This window comes from Manis javanica, chromosome X, assembly GCF_040802235.1.
Source record: "Manis javanica isolate MJ-LG chromosome X, MJ_LKY, whole genome shotgun sequence".
Taxonomy (NCBI): domain Eukaryota; kingdom Metazoa; phylum Chordata; class Mammalia; order Pholidota; family Manidae; genus Manis; species Manis javanica.
Window position 1 is genome coordinate 124,628,126 of NC_133174.1, and position 23,327 is coordinate 124,651,452.

Sequence of the window (23,327 nt, forward strand, 5' to 3'; positions counted from 1 at the left end):
ATTCCATTGTGTATATGTACTACGTCTTCTTTATTCATTCATCTACTGATGGACACTTAGGTTGCTTTCATTTCTTGGCTATTGTATATAGTGCTGCAATAAACATAGTACTAAGGTTTTCATAATTTGAGAGTCTGGTTTTGCAGTTAAGACAGGTATATATTTTTCCAGAATGGTTTCAAGTTCCTATTGAAGCCATATGGAGACACCACATCTGTCCCATCTATCTTATTCTCCAGCCATCCAGCCAAGAAATGCAGTTTCCAAGTAACATGAATTATCATCGCTGTTTTCATTATGTTTAAGGAGATACTTGAGAGGAGGATATTTGGAGAACATACTCTCTGGATAAAGCTAGGTGACAACATCATTAAAAGAATCTACATCAGATATTTAGGCCATCCAACATACAATTTTTGTTTGCCCTAGTCTTAAAAAATACATCAAGAAATTGTGATTCTACCCTAACAGCCTGAAATGGGACTAGTATTACATAATACTTTTCAGAGTTAAGAAATTCATTCTTCTGTATAACTCAATTCAATTTAAAGCCATTTATCCTAGGTCTGTCTCCTTCGATTAAAAAAAGTATTTGGTATTCATTAAAAATGAAAAATCCTCATACTTGATCACTATCCTCGGGTCACTCCCAAACTTTGTTTTTCAAACTAAATTTTACATGTTTTAATAAGCCTCTAAATAATTTTCCTACTTTTTCCAATAGAGGAAATAGCTAACATTTATTGAACTCTTAATAGTACTAGAGACTGAGCTAAATACTTTTAAATACGTGATCCTTTTTAATCATCACAGTCATACTGTGAGATTCTAAACTGTTCATTCTCACTTTACAGATGAGAAACTGAGGCTCAAAGAACTTAAATAACCTGACTGTGGTCATATAGCTAGTAACTGACAGAGCTGGAATTTGAATCCAGGGCCAGTTAACTCAAAACCAGAACTCTTAATCATGAGGTTATACTAGACCGTCTTTTAAACTGCCCAGCCAAAAAAAACACATTAAAAATGGATACACCTTAAACAATATCCATCATATCATTGATAAGTTTTCCCCAATTCCTAGGGTGCCTAACTGGTTTTCTTGGTTTCACTGGATATGGCTGTTAATTGTAGGTCTGCTTTGGTTATGTAGCTGTATTCCTATTATGTTAATGTGTGCACACAATTTAATTAGTAGTTTAAAACCTATACATGCTTATGTTACACTACAAGAAGATATGTCAAAGAAATAACCAATCCTCCCATGTTTTCTTCCGTCTGCTACCTCTATAGCTTTTCTTCTTCCTTCCTAATTACAACCCTTAAGTAGAATTCATGCCTCATATCGAAATTACTGAGTATCATAATTCTTCCAAGTGGTAAAGATACCTCAAGACAAATGCTGGGCATAGAAGCCACAGGGCATAAATCTGCAAAGAAGTAAAAAGCTAACCTTTTCAAAGAATATTGCTTCTCTCTCACTTACTTACCAACTTTACATTTCCCTGTATGGCCCTGGAAGATGACTGGTTAGCCAGAGACGGGTAAGATTCCTCAAGGGAGGAACAACCTAAGACAGGCACAGTCGCAGGGGAGCCATCAGGTGAGAAATTGGGGATCAACAGAGGTGAGGCTTAGAACCTCACCCCCCCTGTTTTGAGAGAAATCTTCTGCATCCGTGGATGTTTTGTTGCCCTTGTCTAGCTCGGATTAATACTTAGTCTATAGGCACACACCTGATCATCTACATTGCCCTCTTAAAGCACTAAACTGCTTTCTACCTTTATCTTGCATCTACCTACCACTTCAGCATTTTATTTAAAATAATAATAATAACAATAAGGGAGAAATGTGGGATTCACATATAAATCAAGTATAAAAATCAAACATAATCATAATTGACCTGATTGTTTATACTTCATGATGCGTGATCAAAACCGAAAGTTTCTGTGCTGACTGCCCTTGCACTGTTCACCATGTAAGAACTTATTCACTATGTAAGAACTTGTTCACCATGTAAGAACTTGTTTGTTATGCTTCAGAAGATTGGAGACTGTTGAGAATTAGGCTTGGGGTTGATTAATGATTGTGCATTGAGTCCCCTATACAGAATTTTATTGTTGTTAACAACCATCTGATCAATAAATATGAGAGGTGTCCTCTCAAAAAAAAATGGATACACCATTTAAATTCTGTGTGGCAGGAGTCTTGCCTATTTAGGTAGTTAAGACTGCTTCCTAGAGACAGTAAGGTTTTAAAAAAAAACATGAGTCCAGGAAATAGGTCAACTATCCAGAATGGGTCATTGAAACTGACAGTACTGGATTAGAGTTGAGTAAAGTGGGATGAAGGTAAGGTTTTTAAACATTAAGAGAGGAATTTCAGTTTGGCTTAGGAGGGGATGGGGAAGGGCAAAGCAGGATTTTTCAGGGGACAAGTGATTTACAGTAGTCATTGTAGAGAGTGAAATATAATAATGGTAGCATATTTGTCTGCTGTACATAGATGTCCTTCTGGCTTCTTAAGCTCAACCTGTCTAAACCAGTATTTGTCATCTCCCCACCCTTGAAACCTGATTTTCTTTCTGAATCTTTTACCTTCAACTCTTCCTTCTTGCACATCAGTCCCACTGATTTGATTTCTAGGATGTCTCTGCCTTCTTTTCTTAATGTTAACCTATATCCAGTCTTCCTCTTCCCATCCTTCCAACATACCGCTAGTAATTGCCTGATCTCTATTTTTAAAGAAATCCAGTTACTTGATCACTACTTCCCCAACTACAAACTTTTACTGATTTCCTTACTGCATACAAAATAATATCCCAAGGCCTCAGCCTGCCCTTCAGAAGGTGTATCTTAAGCCGTCTTTCCCATTCCTTATCTCATTCTCTCTTCTCTCAGTTTCCCAAACAGTCTCTGCTTGTCCCCATTGCTGTGCGTGTACTGGTGTTATTATTCATTTCAGAAGCTGTCTGTTTTTCAGTCCAGCTCAACCTTCACCTCTGTCACAGAGTTTAACACAATATGCGTGTATTTGTTTCATATATGCAAGCTTTTCTTCCCCACTATATTGTGAACTCTTGGGAGAGTTGAGTCTCTGTTCTCTTTGCCTAGCGTAGGATTAAGGGGGCTAATGCATGGAAGTCAGTTTCCCAGTGCCTGATGTCTCATTTGTGCTCAATAGTGTTCGGATAAATAGGTGGGTACCTATTAATTGTTGGTTGAATTTGAAGGAGAGGAGAGCTTCAGTTGGATAATAGTGTGAAGCTTTAATAATGGATTAGGTATAAATTGATCAGGGAAGTAAGTAATGGTATAGCATAAAAGTCCTCTCTTTTGGTCAATCAGTGTTTCAGTGTTTGCAGTTCTAGTGGTTTGAAAAGGAGAGAAATCTAGAGGGAAAAATGAGGTTGGTTATTTCTTCAGGACGGTGGAGAGCTGTGTTATGCTTCAAATGGGAGGGTTTTCGTGTTTCTTCAATCTTCACTTACCTAGTATGGTGTTATTTTTGATGTTTCTCTAGGTATTATATTTGTCCAGGCTTCCACCTGAAGTCTCAACTTCATCTGTCTGTCCATTTATCAGATAGTTAATTGAGTGCCTACTTTTACCAAGCACACTGCTAGACACTTTGGGTGCAACCATGAGTAAATATAGTTTACCCATACGTAGAAGTATGGAAAGAATGACACAGGAGAGCTGGAAAAAATGACCATAATCAATTATACCTGAGAAGTCACAAAGCTTGATGGAAAGTGACATTAGAAATGTGTTCCACTAGGAAAGTGATGCTGTAGAAGTCAAAGGGGAAAGTTTCAAGGAGTCAGTGGTCAAAAGTATTACCCAAGTATTAAGTGCCAGTGGCTTATTTTACATTCAGTTAGGGTAAGATGGGGTGCCCACGTAGTATATAGGATACGACCACTGCTTACTGCATACAAAGAAGCAGAAGATGCCAGGTGATTTAGTGGTGCCACCAAATCCTTAGATCAGTGGTACTTAGCCTGGGAAATGCAGGGGAATGCAGACAGGTATCTTTTGAAAAAAGTTCCCAAATAATTTTTGATGAACACTCCTGATTTTGGACCATTGCATTAGGACAGGGATTAGCAAACTTTATATAAAGCACCAGACTATAAACACTGAAGGCTTTGTCAGCCATATTGTCTCCGTTCCAGTCACAGACAATACACAAAGAAATGAGCATGTCTGTGTTCTGGTAAAACTTCATGAAAATGGGTGCAGGCTGGATTGCGCTTGCAGGACCCCTGCCTTAGGGTATTTTGGGGGAAAGCAAGTACATTTCTTCTGAAGATTTGTTCACTGGCCTCAGGGTCATCTATGTAACTTTGAGTGTATTCACATGAATGCGATTTTTTTTTTTAAGCTCAAATGATGACATGCAGATTAGCTTCAATGTGTGTAGATATTTTGCCTATCATTTATATAAAAATAAAATTTGCTTTACTTTGGAGGTGATTAAGGAGAACAAAATGTAAGGCCAAAGAGAAACTTCCAGTTTAATGATGGAGAAAATAAAGTCTTTGACTGTTACCAGATAAGTTAATTTTTAAAAAATTCACAAATATTTTTTCTTTGCTTTTATTTAGTATTTCTTTGTAGTTGGGAATACAGTAAATTTATGTCATCATATAATTAATTCTCTTTTAAATTTGTGCTAATGGAGGAAGGCCCAAACCAGTAATATAAAATAATCTATGTCTGCTTTCGGAAGATGTCTTGGTACTTGCGTATGTGGTTTTCTTCACAGGTTAAGTATAGCAAGCAGCATGGCACTTAGAGTACCCTCAGCCTAAAAGACCTATACCAGAGAATAGGCTAAACATAAAGATCTGAGCTAAGAAAAAAAATCTTGAGTCTTTTGGATGAAAAAGAGAAAGCTTAAAAGCTCCAATAAGAGAATTTATAGTCCTTATCAGTGATGATTCATAAAGTTGCATGGAATTGAAGTGTAAGGAGCAAGGTCAGGAGACTAGGTTAAGTAACAACTTGATAGGCTTACTTAGTTCATTGTCCTCCAATTTCCAGAAAACTTCTGAAATGATTTATTTAGTAAGTGCTTAGATTTAGTCTGTTACTCTAGTAAAAACAAGTTCTCAGCGGCTCTGCTTTTTAGAAGCACGTAAAATTTGAGGTTCCTCCTACACTGTTGGTGGGAATGTCAATTGGTGCAGCCACTATGGAAAGCAGTATGGAGATTCCTCAAAAAACTAAAGTTAGAAGTACTGTATGACCCAGTAATTTCACTTCTAGGAATTTACCCAAAGAAAACAAAATCCCCGAGTTGAAAAGATATATGCACTCTTAATTACAGTAGCCAAGCAAAATGTCCATCAGTAGATGAATAAAGAAGAAGTGGTATGTATACACAATGGAATATTATTCCACCATAAAAAAGGAAGAAATACTGCCATTTGTGACAACATGGGTAGATTAAGACAGCATTCTGATAAGTGAAACGAGCAGGTGGAGAAAGACAGATACCATATGATTTCATTTACTGGTGGAATCTAAAAACAAAACAAAACAGCACCGGACTCGTAAACACTGAGAAGTGACTGGTGGTTACCATGGGGCAGGGGTTAGGGTGGATGAGTAGGGAGGGGGGGAGGGATAAGGGGCACAGAAATCTCAGTCAAAATATAAGTTCACAGGGATGATAGTGCAGCATAGAGAATATAGCCAGTGGTTCTATAACGTCTTCCTATGTTGATAGATAGTAACTGTACTAGTGGGGTAAGGATTTAGTAATGTGTGTAATTGTTGAACCACTGTGTTGAATACTTGAAACCAATATAATATTGTATATCAACAATACTTCAGGTTTAAAAAAAGACACATTAAAAAGAGAAAGGTTCTAATCTATCAGGTTTGTCACTTTTCAGTGACTTTGATAGTGTTCAGAGTTCATGTTTGCTTTCTAGCTTTCCATTTAGACCTAATTATTATATGAGCCTTATTACTAGCAGTACTATATTAAGTTTGTGTTTTTATGAGACTGCCTTCAAAATGCTGTTTTTTTCAAAATGGTAGTTATAGGATAAACCAGAAATAGTTGGGAATTCATATTCACCCTCCCATCTAGCAGAATTCTTTTTAGGAATTTTTAACAAATAAATTGGATAGCTGTCAGTTACCCAGATAATTCAGAGGTCACTCTGTTTTCTAACTGTCTTACATATGTGAGGTATTACTATAAGTAAAACAATGAGCCTGGAGTTCAGGAGCATTTCTAGTCAGCTCTGAAAACTTGCCCCAACTGCCCTGTCCTGCTTTCTAGTGTTTACTGGTAGTAGTGTTGTCTTTCACTAAAAACAACACACACAAAATAAGCATCAGTGTGAGGTGAACTGCCTTCACTTTGTTATTGTCTCTTCTCTCCTGAGAAAGTATCCTAGGTATCCTGTTCCCAACTCCAAATCAGTTCTTTGACTGTTACTGAGTAAGTTAATTTAAAAAGAAAAATAACAAGTTTTCAACATTTTTTCTTTGTCTACAGACTCAAGAATATGGCCTCTTTCTGACATCTCTTTGGCATTCTCTGTATGTTTGTGGCCATTTTGGAGCCGGTGTCTTGAGTAGGAACTACTTGGCTGTGAGAATCCGCATCTGTACACTGGTGGTCAGTTACTGATGTGCATAGTAGATACACAGCAAGTAAGCTGGGCAAAGCTGTGTCTTATTAGAGAGCCCTTTGTCCCTTGGTTCTGTAGGCTCTGTCAGATTCCAGCTTTTCCCCAAGAGCCTTCTCTTTCCTCCTATCCTAGAAGTTGGCAATCTCATTTGAGTTTTACCCTGTCTCTGGTCTTAGTTGAGTTTTCCCTGAGCTCCCCCCCATAGCTATTCAGAAAGCAGTATTTTTCCTTCTATTCCTTAAGACTTCTTCCCTTTGCCAACTGAAGTTCAGTCCTGGCCCAGTTCAGTTAATTGAGGAGCAGATATGTCCTAGCCTCTGAGCTCCTGCAGGACTTTCCAGCCAAGTCATAACCCTCTCAGTTCCTTTTGTCTCCTCTCATGCATGGCTGACTTCCTCTTTCGACTGTGGGTCAACTCCTTGAGACTGCTTATGTGGTACAACTTATCTTTAACCTAGTATAGCTCCACAGGCAGTAGAACGTTGATTACCAGGGGCAGGGAAGCAGGGGAGGTGGGGAGATGCTGGTCACAGGGCACAAAGTTGCAGTTTTGTAGGGTGACTAAGTCTAGAGGTCTGATGTACAGCATGGCGACTGTCGTAAACAATACTGCATTCTGTACAGGAGATTTGCTCAGAGTAGATTTCACTACACACACCAAAAAGTGGCAACTCTGAAGAGATGGATATGTTAATTAGCCCAACTATAATAATAATTCACTGTATATGTGTATTAAACCATGCTGTATGAAGCAAAACCGAAGGAACAAAATAGCAGCAGACGCACAGACTCCCAAGAAGGGACTAGCAATTTACCAAAGGGGAGGGGTGGGGAAGGGCGGGTAGGGAGGGAGGGAGAAGGGGATTGAGGGCATTATGATTGGCACACATGGTGTGTAGGGGGGGTGACAGGGAAGACAGTGTAGCACAGAGAAGACAAGTAGGGACTCTAGCATCTTACACTGATGGACAGTGACTGCAATGGGGTATGGAGGGGGGTACTCGATAATGGTGAATGTAGTAACCACATTGTTTTTCTTGTGAAACCTTCATAAGATTGTATATCAATGATATCTTGATAAAAAAACAAAAAAAATGCTGTATGTCTTAAATATATAGTGTATATATATAACTTTTAAAAAATATGTCTACTTTTTATTTAAAAATGTTTAAACTTAGTATAACTTCTAGCCATACTATAAAGAAGACATGCAAACATCTATAATAGGATGGAGCCTCTTTTTCAAGTCTCCCCATTTTGGAGGACGTAATTGAGTATTGAGGTTTACTAGGTCTACTAAGTAGTAAACTAAATAGAGGAGTAAAAAAAATCTTTATTAACAAAGAAATTTTCACCTCTGTTTAAAGAACTTGAAATCAGGCGTGAGCAGGATCAGCTGAGAACTGACATTTGTACCTATATTGGGGACAGGAAATTACCCCTCAACAGAATAATTGATAATGTGGGATAGACCTTTGTTCAGCGGGGAAGAGGTCCACTATTGTTCTTGAAAAACATGTTCCTGTCAGGTTAACTTTTCATTCTCCCACATTTGAGAGCCATGGGTACAGTGCAAGCACGATGTTAAATGGCAGCCGACAGCTTTCTACTGAGGGCCTGGTAGGAACTGTGACAAATTGGAGGGCAAATGTTTTGTGTAAAGAGGAATACAGGAAAAATGTTACTCAGGTCCAACCTACTGGTGCCTTGTTCTATAGGGAATCTCATCTTCCTATTATTTCACTTATTTTAAGAAAAGTCCTCTTTATTTACCATAACTTTTTTAAAGAAAAGTACACAAGCCACCTATCTAGTTCCCCAACTTCTTCAATTTTTCTTTTTATCTCTTCCTGATTTTTAACCTTGTTTCCAATAGGGCTGCTCTTGTCCCACAAAATTCTTGCCTCTGCTCATTCTGTGCCCTTTCAACTGGATTATCTTCCTCAATTTTACTTTTCCAAATCCTAGATCAGACTATTTAAATATTTTTAGACATACATGAAGATAATTATATTAAGTCTACAGGTATTACAAACATGAATGAGAGAAAATATGCCCCATATTAAAATCTTAAGTAACAGTGTAAGCTTAAAATCAACAGGTTTATTGAGCACTTCTTTGTAAGGTGCAGCATTAGTCTCCAAAAGACTCAGTCTAAAAGCAATTGATGGATAAAATATGTATATTTATACAGATAATTAGACACTTAGGGAAGTAAAATGGTAAGAGCCAAAATGAACAGTATACTTGTGTCCCATGGGAGTTCAGGGAAAAAGAATTATTTCAGGGGTTGGAATACAGCATAGTAAACAAAGATAACAGTTATGTTCCTGTTTAGTATTCATAGGTACACAAGTATACATGTAAATTTTTATTCAGTTTTATTATGGGTACTTCTTGCTATTTTGTTAGTACCTTGCCAGAATTTCATATAAAAGCAAGTATTTCTGCTTGCATGTGAATGACGCATAAAATAGATCCTGTAAATTCAAATTGAGAAAAATTCCTACTCCTAGCCTTTAAGAATTTTCCACTCTGAAAACATTTTTATTGGTTTGTCTTCCTCTTCCTTTTCTTACTTTGGAGAAACTGAAAATAAATGTGAGAATAAACTCTTTCTCACTTAAAAAATATTTATCTAAGTTGCTGTAGTTAGTTGGTTATATACTTTGAACAGATCTGAATTTATAACCAGCCCCAAACTCATTTTGATGTATGTATTTTGGATATTTGGTTTCCTTCTCATTCTCAATAAACTGAAAGATGGGTATTGGAAGCATTTGCTAGGATATTCACAATGTTTTTACAATAATTTTTGTATGTAAAAATTTTTTTGCCCATTGTAGAAAAGATAAAATCCAGGAAATAATAAGAAAACCAACCACCCAGAGATAGCTACGCAGCATTTTGCTAGATCTACTTGTAGATCTACTTGTACCTATTTTCAAAGAATTTATGTTGTAAACATAATTGGGATCATAATTCACATGGTTTAGTGTCCTGCCTCATTTTTTCACTTAGTATTATACATAAGCCTTTTCCCATGCCATTAGAATTACGTTGAAGAGTGGCTATAGAATATTTTTACATATGGGTGTGCTCTAATTTATTTAAAACATTTTGTAATTGTTTTCATTAGTTGGTTTTACATTTTGGACTATTCTAAATAACTCTGCAATGGACATGATTATATATAAATCATTTGGGTCTGATTTTCTTAGACTAGATTAATAGAAGTAAAATTACTGGGTCAGAGAATAGAAACGTTTTAGAGGCCTTTCGATAAATGAGGCAAATTGCTGTCCAGAGAATGTACCAGGTTCCAGCAGTATAAGAGAGGGCCCATCTCACTGTATCTTTGCCAGTGTTGAGCCCAGTACAGTACTTTTAACAGTACCTCTCCTTCCATTTTTGCTTGCTGATTGAATTCAATGCTTTTTTTCAACATGTACCTATGCAAACCCATTTTGGATGTAATTTCAAGATGAACTACTTGCAGTAGAGTTCTTAGTGAAGAGGGGTAATGTTCCATTTATTAAGTTAAAAAACAAAACAGGTTGCAAAATAGCATGTACAGAATTACATAGAAAAATTCTCTTCACGTGAGTATTTTAATATTGTAAAAGCATCTGTGTGGTGAGTATGAGTGAATTAAATTTTTTTGTGTGATTTTGTGTTTTCCAAAATTTCTATAATGTCTTTTTTTTACTAGAAATGTAATTTACTAAAATAATGGAATCTCATTAAGCTGCATAATTAAGCTACAAATGCTCTACCTACCTCCTCAAGAATTTATAAGCCACCCAAAGGTATTTAATAGCTTTGCCTACTTGATAAGATTGGCAGTGTTTCTTTCTACAGTAGTACTTTGAAGTTTCTGTATTTATTTAAGGAAGTGGAGTATTTTTCTAGTATTAATGGGCACTGGCCTTCATGTTTTCTGGGAAGTACTTGTACTGAGAATGTTTCTGTTTCTGACTTACATATGAGTGTCTTTTAAATGATAGCTTGAATGAGAGGTTCAATGTTGGACTTGCTTAGAGAAGTATAAGGAATTTTTTTGGAATTTATATTAGCTTCCCAGTGTACCAAAATTCCTTTGGGGGTCAAGTAATCCAAAAGTTAGAATGGTAAGTGTTCTTTGTGAAAATTAATAAAAAAAGAATGAGGAATGAGTCATCTTAGCAACCAAGAAGCAAATGAACAATTTTTAAGATTTACCTTACTGTGAATTTATTTTGGCATGGCATTTACATCTTAGAAGATAGCTTTATTAAAAGTCCTCAGTACAGTATACTGTAATATGTTAAATCCACTAACAGTCATCATTATGTGCTTTTTTAAAGAATTGTTTTCTAAATTTAGAGCATGAAGCTAGTTACACAATATGAATTATCCAATAAAGTCAGAAGGTAAGGTATATTAAACTATGTTGAAAGAATCTGTTCTTTTATCTATTTGCCTGAATTCATAATGCTGAGAGGTAAGTAACATAGATTAAATTAAAATAGATGAGTATATTTTCACAATCAACTTGGCATCATAAAATATTTTTAGAGCCCGAAATATTAAAAATCTACCTAATTCTTTTGTCCTTTCTCCTTCTGTCACTTGAAATTGATTTTTACCAGGTTTCCAAATAGTATGTAAGGCTTTTTCTAAAGATTCTCATTGATTAAGTGGAAATGTGAAGGAAAATTTTTTTCTGGTGTGAGACATTTTCCCATTTACTCATTTCCGCAAATGTCTGGATTCCTGATTCTCAACCTTTTGCGTTTTCTCTTGACCACAATAAAACAGTACACATAAATAATTTTCCGTTAATTTTGTTAGTGTTTTACATGGGGGGAAAAAGTACACCCAGCACAATTTATTCAAATTATTTCTAGGCAAGAAAACAAGAAAAATAACATTATTAAAACTTCTCAATAACAATTGTTTTGCATTACAGAGATTGATATGCCTCTAACCTGATACCACAGCCTTAGCAGATTCACACACTAATAATATTATTTTATTGTTTTGCTGTAGATGTGTTCTCTGTGCCATTGTCCTGGAGCAACAATTGGTTGTGATGTGAAAACTTGTCACAGGACATACCACTACCACTGTGCAGTGCATGATAAAGCTCAAATCCGAGAGAAACCTTCACAAGGAATTTATATGTAATTATTTAACTTCTCTTTAAGTGTTTTTTTTTAACAACCATACTTTAGGCTTTTGTAAAAATGCCATTTCAAAGCATTTCAAATCACCTTAAAGGGTGTTTTTGGTAAGGAATTTAATGCTTAGAGAAATGGCATAGGAAGTGTAAAACAAGAATTTTGGAATCCAACTTGTGAATTGGGTGAAGTGTACCACTCATTCTCTTAATTTGAAAAATGAGTTTAGTTTGTTTTCTTCATAATTTTTAACTTCTTCATTTTTGTAGGGTTTATTGCCGAAAACACAAGAAAACTGCATGTAACTCTGAAGGTATGTCATTCAGCTACTGCTCAATTTCAAGAAGAAATTCATGTGAATTATATATACTGTATTAGTTTTTGCTATAAAGTATACCTCAATATTGAATACATTTCAAAGAATGAAAAGCATTAGGATAAACTCTAACATACATGGTGAGAAAGGTCTGAATTTTTGAGATAACTTATCCCATGGTTCTTATATAAAGAGTACATTGAGAATATATTTATCTTTACGAAGAAGTGATGCTAATGGTTAGAAATTTCTGTGTTCATTTGTGTGTTAGTAGATTGTAAAGGTAATAATTGGGTCTTTGCTGCTGTCAGATACAGAAAATGAACTGGGGATACTAGTGCATTTTGTGATCACCAGGCTTTCTGCTGTTCAATTTTTATTAACGTACTTTTTAAAATACAAGTTCATAAGACAGTTTTAAAATATAAACTTTTCAAATTACTTTATAGTTTGTTTACACTTAAATTTATATAAAACCAGGTTAGTCATGTTTATATATAGTTAGCCAAGTTTTACGTGGTCTTTAAAAGGTACGAGAAAGTTCTCAAATTGAAGTTTTGGTTAGTTCCCGAGAACGTGTTGCTTAGAATGAGTTGAGCCTATTGTTTTAGCAAATTGTTTCTTACATTAAAATTTGTGGCCCTTTTTATCTCTTAGATTTTGGCTTTATAATACAAAATAGTATTGTTTCCATTTCAGGACTCCAGAGTAGTCCAGATACTTTAAAAGTACTCGTTAAAAATATACTTTAGCAAAAACTCCTCTTTAAGGTAAACATATTAGATAAATAATAAGAACAATGTTTTTAAGTGTATTTATTTGATTCTCCTAAGATTGTAGTGACCATATATGGTAAGCCAAGGATCAAAACTTACAATCTGATGAATACAAATACATGAGCATATTGGAGCAGGGTATTTGAGGATGACAGTAATTAATATAGACATCTTCCCTTTTATTTCCTAAATTACTGAAGCTGATTGTACCATCTAGTGGTAGAGAACAGTCACTGCAGACTACATAAAGTAGAATAATTTTGGCCTTTTTGCTTTGAGAAACTTATTAATAAGATCTAAATTCATACTGTTTAAGACTTCTTTTAATGTAACTGGCAGGATTACTACAATTCAAATTTGTGATACTATTGATTTGAACTTTGGGTTCAGTATATATACTTTTATAGTACACTGGGGCCCCTTGTATTATTCATCTATATGTGGTGTGTTTATATTAAATTGTAGAACTTGAAGCATAATTTTGCAATTTAAAAGTATTAAAGAGCTTGTATTTACTGAAATTTTACTTTTATCACATCCATCCTAGCTTGAATTTACTTCATATTGAGTGCATTGTCAGAAACAGAACTTCCAGCTATTTCATTGTTCTAATGGGAAACATATGTTCTACTTTATGATTGTAATTTATGATGGGGGTTTACAGGATTGTATTACAGGACTGTCTTTGTTTTAAGAATTGTACTGCACTAGTCTGTACAGCAAAGAGGATTTGATACCTGTGGCAAATTCTTGATCATTTGCCATCTGTGGCTCAATACCTACTTTGCTAATACTTAAAATGACAAATACTATATAATTTAGTCTGCCATGTTAGTTTGATATAATACGAATTGTTTTAAAACATTAAATTGGAGAATCTGTTCACTGTCTCCATAGTTTTGCCTTTTCCAGAATGTATATAGTTGGAGTCATACAGTATGTAGCCTGTTCAGATTGGCTTCATTTACTTAGTTGGCCTTTTTTTTTGGAGGGAGGAATTAGTTGATATATAAATGCTTATGAGAAAGGATCCAACAGGCAAGAAGAGATTGAAATAAAGGAAGGAAGATTCAGTGCACAAGGGGAACAATTACCCTGTGATGGAGGACATTTCTACTATTGCTAGGAGAGATGGAAGAGGATAGGTGGTTCCTATCTGTCTGTTTTCTGTGTGAGGGAATATGTAGGGACAGGCATGAGGGTTGGAAGAAGGCATGAAGGAGAGAGGAGAAGGTTTGAAAGAACAATTCTGCAGACTGGGAGACGAAGTTTGCCTAGAGAAATGTAAGGTTTCCAGAGTAGATTGCAGACCCAGTTAAGTATAGTGATACCATCATCCACGTGGTGTGACTTTTCCCCCAGCAATTCAGGATCCTGGGTATAACAGAGAAAATGGCTGGTTAGTTAATTCAGAGTTGGGATTTTGCCAAGTGGGTTCAACACAGTAGTAAAGGGATAAGGAAGCTGAGAAAAGTCTACGTTTGATAGAGAAGTGAAGGCAGGAAAGTTAGAAACAGGAAGAAATTAATAGACTGGATGAAGGCAGGAAAATAAGAAATGGGAAGAAATTAGTAGACTGGAGGTCCTGACAAAGTTGAAGAACAATGAGAATGAAAGTATTTGAGAAAGCAATCATTTGTTGTCCCAGAGTGCAATACAGTGATTTCAGAGGGAGAACCGTTTTAGGTGCTTATGAAGTGTCTGGATGTGATTACAGGGACTGGGTGGCTGATGGAAGACATCACTGAAGATCAAGAAACTGAGTGGCTAGGTGTCTCTTGGATTGTCCCTGTGTACAGTTGAAATCACTCAGGGTGGTGGTAGGGTTTGGGATGGAGAAAAGGGCTCTGAGCCATATGCTACAGAAAGTCTGATGTGAAAGGTAGAATGATTGGGAGTTAGTAATTGTTGGCAGGAAGGAGAGAGCATAGTCTGTGGATCAGCAGAATTGGCAACATCTGGGAGTTTGTTAGAAATGTCTAATCTCAAATCCCCAACCCTGACCTTCTAAACAGGAGTGTCCATTTTCACAAGATCCCACGTGGTTTATATTCACATTAAAGTTTGAGAAGCAGTGGTTTAGCTGAATGACATGGACTTCAAATGTGCAGGACTTTTTATAAGGGTATAGAAAACTCACGGCTTAACAGTACTGTCTAGTAGAACTTAACTGTGACAATAGAAATGTTCTATATTTGCACCATCCAATATGGTAGCCACTAGCCCCATGTGGTTATTGAGCACTTAAAATGGTATATTGCCCTCCTATTCTTATTAGAAATTTATACATTACGTGTGGACAAGAATAGCCAGAATTAAATCCTGCATGTTATGTGTTTTGCCCTTCTTGGTCTGTGTGTTTAGATAATAGGCATATTCTTTATCTTTTTTTAAAGCAGTATTTCAAAATGTCAGACATTAATAATAACAAATAGCTCTAGCTTATAACTGATGCTGGTCTCTGTTTTGTAGAAATACTTGAATATGATAGCTGTCATCACTAAACATTTGAATACCTATGAGGAACTGTGATTATGTATGAATGGTGGTTCTTTGAAAATAATTTTCATGAAGGGGTTAAGGCCTTTCTGTTACTTATGTGGAGCAAAATAATCTGTGAGGAGATAGGAAACAGTGCTAGAGTAGATGCTGAGTGTTACCTATTCACAGCAAGAATGTATAGAATATAAGTTATGATCACAAACATAATCTCAGCTCAGTTTAGTTTCTTGAAATTGTAAGGAGCCAAACTTGTGGTTTGTTTTTTCTTAAATTACCCAGTATAGAATGTTCTGCATATTTTGCTCAACATTTGTAATCTCTTTCTTTGGCTTGAAAAATTTATTGTGGTATTTAATGTGTCACTTCCTTTTGGGTGACACTTCCTTGTCTTGTAGCTCCTCTTGTGCCTGGTGTTAGTAGAGCAAGTTGAATTAATAAAACAGGGCTTCAGTTTTTGGTGGGTGGGGAAAGACACAATTGACAGATATGTGCCTGACTGATTCAAATACAGCAGTGACACAAAGGAGTACTTAGACATAAAGGGACATCATATTTACATCTTACTCTTAAACCTTTCAGAAAAAAGGTATATTAGTATTTTGAGAGAATGAATGATAAAGCAAATGTGCTAAGATAATAACATTGGGGTGAAGGGTATATATGAAATTACAAATTTTTGTGTCTGAAATTACTTAAAATGATATCTTAGTGCTAAGTGCCACAATTACAGTAACCATAAAATTCCAGGTGTTCTGAGACAGTGTAAAGGAATCTTTTGTGCCTAACCTTAAGGCTCTGGCCCTGATTTTATTCAGGAACCTGATGGATTCCCTGACAGACAATTTGGAAACTTTATATTAAAGCTTGCTTTGTCAAATCATATAACTCAAGTTATGCTTCAGGAAATAGGGTCGCCAATAGTTATATTAGAAGTATAGTGAAAATGTGTTAACTTATATAGATTTAAAGATTTTGCCTGCTTTAATATTCCCTTAATATTTTCTTTCCCATGTTCTTTTTCTCTAGAATACGCTACAACATCCAGTCATTACTTTTATATTAAGAAGTTTAGGGAGATTTTAATACAGTATCAAAGTCTTTAAAAACCTTTTATGTTTAGTAACATTGCGTAGATTTATGAAGTAGTGGCAAGGCAGTTTCATATACTGTTTGAATATGGGCTTTGAAATCAGATCTGTATTTGAATCGTAGTTCTGCCTTGTTAGTCACATTGATCTTGGGCAAGTTATTTAGTATCTTTTAGAGCCTTAGATACTGCACCTGTAAAATGAAGAGTTTTTTTTAAAGCCCACCTCATAGGATTATTGTAGGGATTACATGAAATAATGAATATAAAGCTCTTAGCAGTGTTCCTGCACATAGCGCTCAATAAATACTGGATTCCATATCATTATTGTCATTACTGTTACTCCTTGAAAACTCTACCTACCTTTATTACAGCTTGTCTTTTCATATGCACTTTCTTGGAAGATAATAAGATTTAAATTGTGTTTATGATTTAATGCTACTTGGAAAATTTTAGTAGCATGTTCATATTGTGCGCTTTGCTAGAATTGACTCCATATTCCTTCGATTCACCAGATTTATTGACCACCCATGTGCAAAGCACTGCTAGGAATTATTTATACTCATTTTTTACTTGGAATACTTCACAAACTTTAATTACAGAACATTTCAAACAGGCTCAAAATTGTCTCTGAAAAAAAGCCCAGTCACCTATCTTTAGCAATCATCAGCTCATGGCCAGTCTTCTTTCATCTATACCCCCACCCATTTCCTCCATCTGATTATTTTGAATTAAATCCCAGATACCATATTTCATTTTAGCACATACTTAATTAAGAATAATATTTTTGACATATGCTACATGTTTACATATGTATATGTGCAAGCATCTGCATAAAAGTCATTTATCTTATACCTTTACTGAAAAAGCAGAAAGCAAGAGTTTACACATGCAGACCAAATACTTGCAGAGCAAATGTATGTCACGTTTCACTTGGAGAAGGCAGAACAAGTGACCTTGTCTTCCTTTTGTAGCAGCCTTTCAAATTCAAAGCAAAGGTGGTGCTACTTATTCCCACCTTAACACCTGTCCTTTTTCTTATTAAAAAAGTTCCAACAAACATTATTGAGTGCTTACTGGGTTTGGGCACACTGGGGAACTTGGGAACTAAGCCCCTTGGGGACAGAGAGCTTATTGTCTACCCAAGGTATGATGAGTAATAGCTAACAATTGAATAGAATCTTGTAGTTTACAAAGTATTTCTCACAAACATGTTCTTAAAGCAAGAAAAGCCTTTTCAAGAAGTTGTTATTAGCCCCATTTGATACACCAGGAGACTTTGCCTTTCAGATGTTATATAATTTCACCAAGTCAAGGCCTAGTAAGTGGCAATCTCCAGACTTTCTGTCCCGGGGTCCTTTCTATTTCATACTGTGAACAGATGTGAAAAATTAGGAGGTGGAAGAAAATGGAGCTTAAACCAGAAAGGCATAAGATGAGGAAATTGTTGATTAAGAAGGAGAAGAGAATTGATAAAGGGACAGATAGGGCTTTACAATACAAGCAGGAGAGTTGGTTTCTTGGTAAGTTGGTCACACCCATGCCTCACAGGGCAATCAGTAGGATAACACAGATGGGACAGGACATTCTAAAGTGACATAGACATTTGGGGGCTCTTCTCATAAAGGTTGGGAATGGTTGGTGGCATAGGAAGGAAGATAGCCTTATTTTGTCATCTATGTTATCAACCTGGATTGTTAGAAATTGCAGCTGTAAGATTTTACTTTTTATTGTAGTCATTTGTTTGAATAGGTATATGAACATTGTACAGAAATCAGCAGTATTAAAGAGTGTACAATTAAAGTGAGCATTCCTCCCATCCTTGCCCTTGTATCAGTTTAAAAATGATTTTCTTCAAAGCAACCACTACTGTCAGTTTATGTATCCTTCCAGAGAAATTCTATGCAGACTTTCAGGAGCATATAAAAAATGTATATTTCCATGACAGTGGGTATTACTGCTTTAAAAGCACGTAGTAACTCACTGACATATATTTGTCCCACTTCTGCCACTCTCTAGCTTTGTGACCTTGAGCAAAATTATTTAACCTTTCTGAACTTACTTTCTTTGCCTATAAAATGGGGGATGGGGATGGTGACTGATAGAACCTCTTGGGGTCTGTGAGGCTGAGATGATATCATGCATTGTAAACTGCATAGCACGTGGCATAATCAAAACTCAACTCAAATGTTAACTCTTATATTTTGAGTATTTTCAATTTATATATTAAGTGGACCAGGGTAAGATGCAGAATAGTATGCTTCAAGTACCATTTGTTGGTGTATTCTTTTAAAAAACATGGTTGCACACATAGAGAAAATAGTAGCTGACATTTATTGAGAGCATCTTATGTGCCAGGCACAGTTCTCACCTAAGTACTTTACATGAACTAACTCATTTGATTCATTCAAGAACCCTCTGAGCTAGGTGTCAGGTAAGAGGACACACCGTGACAGATCCAGGATTCACAGGCTGTCAACCCTTGAGAAGTCTTCGCAGTGGTTACTTTGAGAGGGAGGGAGGGAGGGAGCAAGCAAGCGAGTGAGCGAGGGAGTAAGAAGGGAGGAGGAAGTAAGAAAACTAGGGCACCAGGTAGGAGTACAGAGCAGGTGGAATTAGGGGGAAAGGATGATTTATGCATCTTTTACGCAGACAGTTCTTTTATAATTATTATTAAAGAAAAATTATTTTTAGTGTTAAAACATTTTCACAATTTTGAATTGGAGGAAAAAAAATAACCATGAAAAAATTAAGCAAAGGTCTGTAACTAGCTTCTTACTACCATTTTAAATTATTTTTTGGGATTAATTACCCAAAGCAAAATCACTCAGTCAGAGGGTTCAGTCTTTCTGAGGTCCCTGACAATGTGTTGCCATATTTCTTTCAAGAAAGATTGTGCTAGATTATACAGTTGATCCTTCAACAACATGGAGGTTAGGGGCACCAACTCCCTGGGTAGTTGCAAATCCCTGTATAACATTTGACTCTCCAAAAACTTAACCACTAATAGCCTACTATTGAACGGAAACCTTATGAGAACAAAGTCGATTAACACATACTTTGTGTGTCATATGTATTATATACTGTTCTTACAATAAAGTAAGCCAGAGAGAAGAAATCTTTTCTCAAAAATCTCCAAAATATTTTCCAGTGGATTTATTGAAAAACAATCCATGTATGAGTGGACCCATGCAGTTCAAACCCATGTTGTTCAAGGGTCAGCTGTATTCTCATCAGTGGTGGATGAGTTTAGCACCTCCTTTTTGTCACACTGAATGCTCTAAATTCTTTTAAATTACTAAGACAGTACATTGTCCACTTTTTCAAAGTTAAAAGTGCAAATAGTACTGTTAAAACCAAAGTAGTTGAAAAAGCCCTCTCTTTCCCTGAAGTCACTGTCTAGGAGTAACTAGTAGTAACAGTTTGGTGTATATCTTCCCAGAGCCTTTTTTATACACATACGAACTTACATATATAGTGCATGGGCACTTTTTAAATACAGTGGCATCATAGTGTATATACATAATGTTATGCTACTTGCTTTTTTCATTCTGATATATCACAGACCTCCTTCCCTATTGGTGCATACAGATCCACTTCATTCTTTCTTTTCTTTTTCTCCACTGAGATGTTTTTTTATTTCCCCATTGATGGACCTCATGTTTTTAAAGTCATGTTAAATCCCATAGAATAAATAGAACCATAGTTGAAGGATTTCTCTTAATAAAAATCAGTTACATCTATTATTTCACGAATACAAATAAAACTGCATTTGATCTTCCCTGTACATATGTGCTTATGTACTATACAAGTGATTCTCTGTAGGATAAAGTCCTAGAAATGGGGTTGCTAGGTAAAAGGGTCTGTGCATTTTAACATTGGGAATAAGTACTGTCACATGTACCCAGTTTATGCTCCCATCAGCAGTGTTTGAGAGCATCCAGTTCCCTGCATCTGTGTTGGATATTATCAGTCTTTAATTTTTGCCAATCAAATTATCTCATTTAATTTCCATTTCTCTTAGATTGGGCTTTGGTTCATGTTTTTTAGTCATTTATATTCCTTCTGTGAATTGCCCGCTACTCTCCTTTGTGTATTTTTCTCTTGAGGTTTGTCTTTTTAAAATTGATTTGTATGTACTCTTTAATACAAATACTAATTTTCTGTCACAGATGCAAGTGATTTTCCGGTTTATCATTTCTCTTTTTTTTTTTTTGGTATCATTAATCTACAGTTACATGAGGAACATTATGTTTACTAGACTCCCCAATCACCAAGTTCATTTGTCTTTTAACCTGGTTTATGGTACCTTGTGCCATACAAAAGTTTCTAATCTAGTCAGATCTCTCAGTTTTCTTTTATGGCTTCTTAGGTGTCCCAACCCCAAGATTATAAAAAATATTTTCCTCCATTTTCTTCTATTATATTTGTGGTTTGTTATTTTATAATTAGATTTTTTGATCCATCTTTAGTTTTTTCACATGGTATGAGGAAAGGAATCAATTTTTTAAAAGTGGATAGCCAATTATGCTATCATGTCTTTTTCCCACTCATTTGAAATGCCACTATTATCATACTCTGAATTTCCATATGTATATTGGTCTGTTTTCAGCCTTGTTTCTACTGTGCTGATATATGTCTATTCCTGTGCCAATGTTTTAACTGCTGTTATTTTATAGTATATTTTTAAAAGATGTTCTTATATATTGTACATTTATTCTTCTGGAAAACGATGAAATCAACTAAGTTTTATTTTATTGGAGTTCCATTAAATTAGATTAATGAGAACTGATATCTTAATGTTGATCCCATTCATCCAGAAGCATGTCCAATGTCAGCATTTTTGTGGGTCTTCTTTTGTATTTTTATTTCTAACACATTTTTGGGGGGTTTATTTTAGCTGTTATAACTAAAATCTATTTTGATAAGTGACAATTGATATATCAGCTTATACTTAACGATCCTAGAGAAGTGACATTTTCTAAAAGTATGTTTACTTAGTCCTGTAAATTATTTGATCATATGCTTGATTTTTCTCTTGGAGTCTTAATCTTTTATGATCTTATATCATAATACTAATCCTTTTTCACAGATACAGCAGATATTTTTCCAGTTTATTGTTTGCCTTTTAATGTTACCACTTTTTTTTATACTTTCAGAAGTTTGAAAGGTTAATATAGTTAAATCTGTTAATCTTTTGTGATTTTTTTTGCTATTGCTGTTAAAGTCCCCTAAAATTTTATACTGAATGATTCCATATTTAGGACAGACAAATATGCCATGTGGAAAACTAGTCATGTTGGCCTGATAATGGAAATCAGTTAGGGAATTTCTTTAATGTAGTGTTATAGTGTTATATAATATTATTATAGTGTTAGTGGTTATTTGTTTTTATTGTAAACAATAGAATTTTATGTATATCAGAAATGTATCAGAATGCTTGAAATATTTGGTTATGTTTTTTCATTTTAATTTTTAATTTGGGGCAAGTGCAAGTGATTCTAACAGCTTTAATGAAATTGTCTTAAATATTGTCAGTTTAAATGTTTAAAGTAGGTGGTATGTTCTGATACAAAATTTGCTATAGTGTTAAGATCACAAATCATCTTTGACTTTTCTGTCTTCACAGGGAGGATTGATTATTCACATGAACTTGTGTATACCTATAAAACACTATCCACTAACATTTACCTTTTAGCCTTTTTTTTCATGACTTCTATTTTATTTTTTGGTATCATTTGTCTACAATTACATGAGGAACATTATGTTTACTAGGTTCCCCTCCTTCACCAAGGCCCCCCCACAACCCCCACCTTTTTGCCTTTCTTCATCTTTCAAATCCTACCATAGTTATGTGAACTTGCATTGATAGAAATTTTTATTAACTGGTTTACAGTATAATATCAGTTTCTTGAGTTTATATGTTCAAGTATGCTAATTGAATTTCTTACTATAATGAATGTGCTTTTATTTCTTAAAAAAACCACAAAAGCTTTAAAAATATTTATTAGGGAAGATAATAGCGTCTGAGACTAGGAGTTGGTATGCTTTCTCATTGAGAAATTAGTCCCTGGAATTATAATAAATAACTTAGTGTAAAAGAAAAAACAATGAAGGTATTAGAGCTATGCCTAAAAGTTTCTATAGTGTGACCTAACACAGTGAACATTTGATTTTTATACCATGTTGAATACTAAATGCCTTCATTGTCTTACATACAGTAGACCTTCAATAAGTAAAATACTTGTAGTGACTAATGTAACACCTTCCATTAATAGTAGAAATTCTTTTCAAATTGCTGAGAAATGCAACTCTAAAATTTCTGCATCAATTTTGTTTAATCCATTGAAGTATGCACAACTAACCTGCAATATACCTTTTTTACCGCTTATTTTAGAAATTCTTTTTTTATTAATTTTTTTGAAATTCTTTTTGTACTTAATATTTGTTTAATTCCTTGATCAGTTCATTTGTAGATTACTTCCTTGTTGCATTTGGCTATTTGATTTTCATGATAGTTTAAAGAGCTGTCCATAGTAGTACTGCCAATAGAACTTTTCTGCAGTGATAGAAACATTCTATATCTTGATGTCCAGTATAGAGACAGCCTGCCACATGTGACTAATTAAACTAATAAGCACTTGAAATGTGATCAGTACAACGGAGAAACTGATGGTTTGATTTTATTTAATTATCAGAGCTTAAATTTTTAACACCCCATGTTGCTAATTGGCTACTGTATTGTACAGTACAGATATAACTACTTTATTTTCATTTAGTTTTCCAAGTGGCAGAAAGTTAAGTGTTCTGATTTCACTAACAGTGTGAG

The 23,327-nt window shown here is 35.1% G+C and overlaps 1 protein-coding gene across 2 annotated transcripts in view; it reads left to right on the forward strand.

Annotated features, from left to right (window-relative positions):
- PHF6 (PHD finger protein 6) overlaps nucleotides 1-23,327 on the forward strand; it is a 47,140-nt gene that overhangs the window by 8,304 nt on the left and 15,509 nt on the right. For both annotated transcript variants that reach the window (XM_017653689.3, XM_017653690.3), the window contains exons 4-5: nucleotides 11,687-11,820; nucleotides 12,087-12,130. In XM_017653689.3, coding sequence (XP_017509178.1) covers nucleotides 11,687-11,820; nucleotides 12,087-12,130 — 178 coding nt within the window. The remainder of the gene's footprint in view (nucleotides 1-11,686; nucleotides 11,821-12,086; nucleotides 12,131-23,327) is intronic.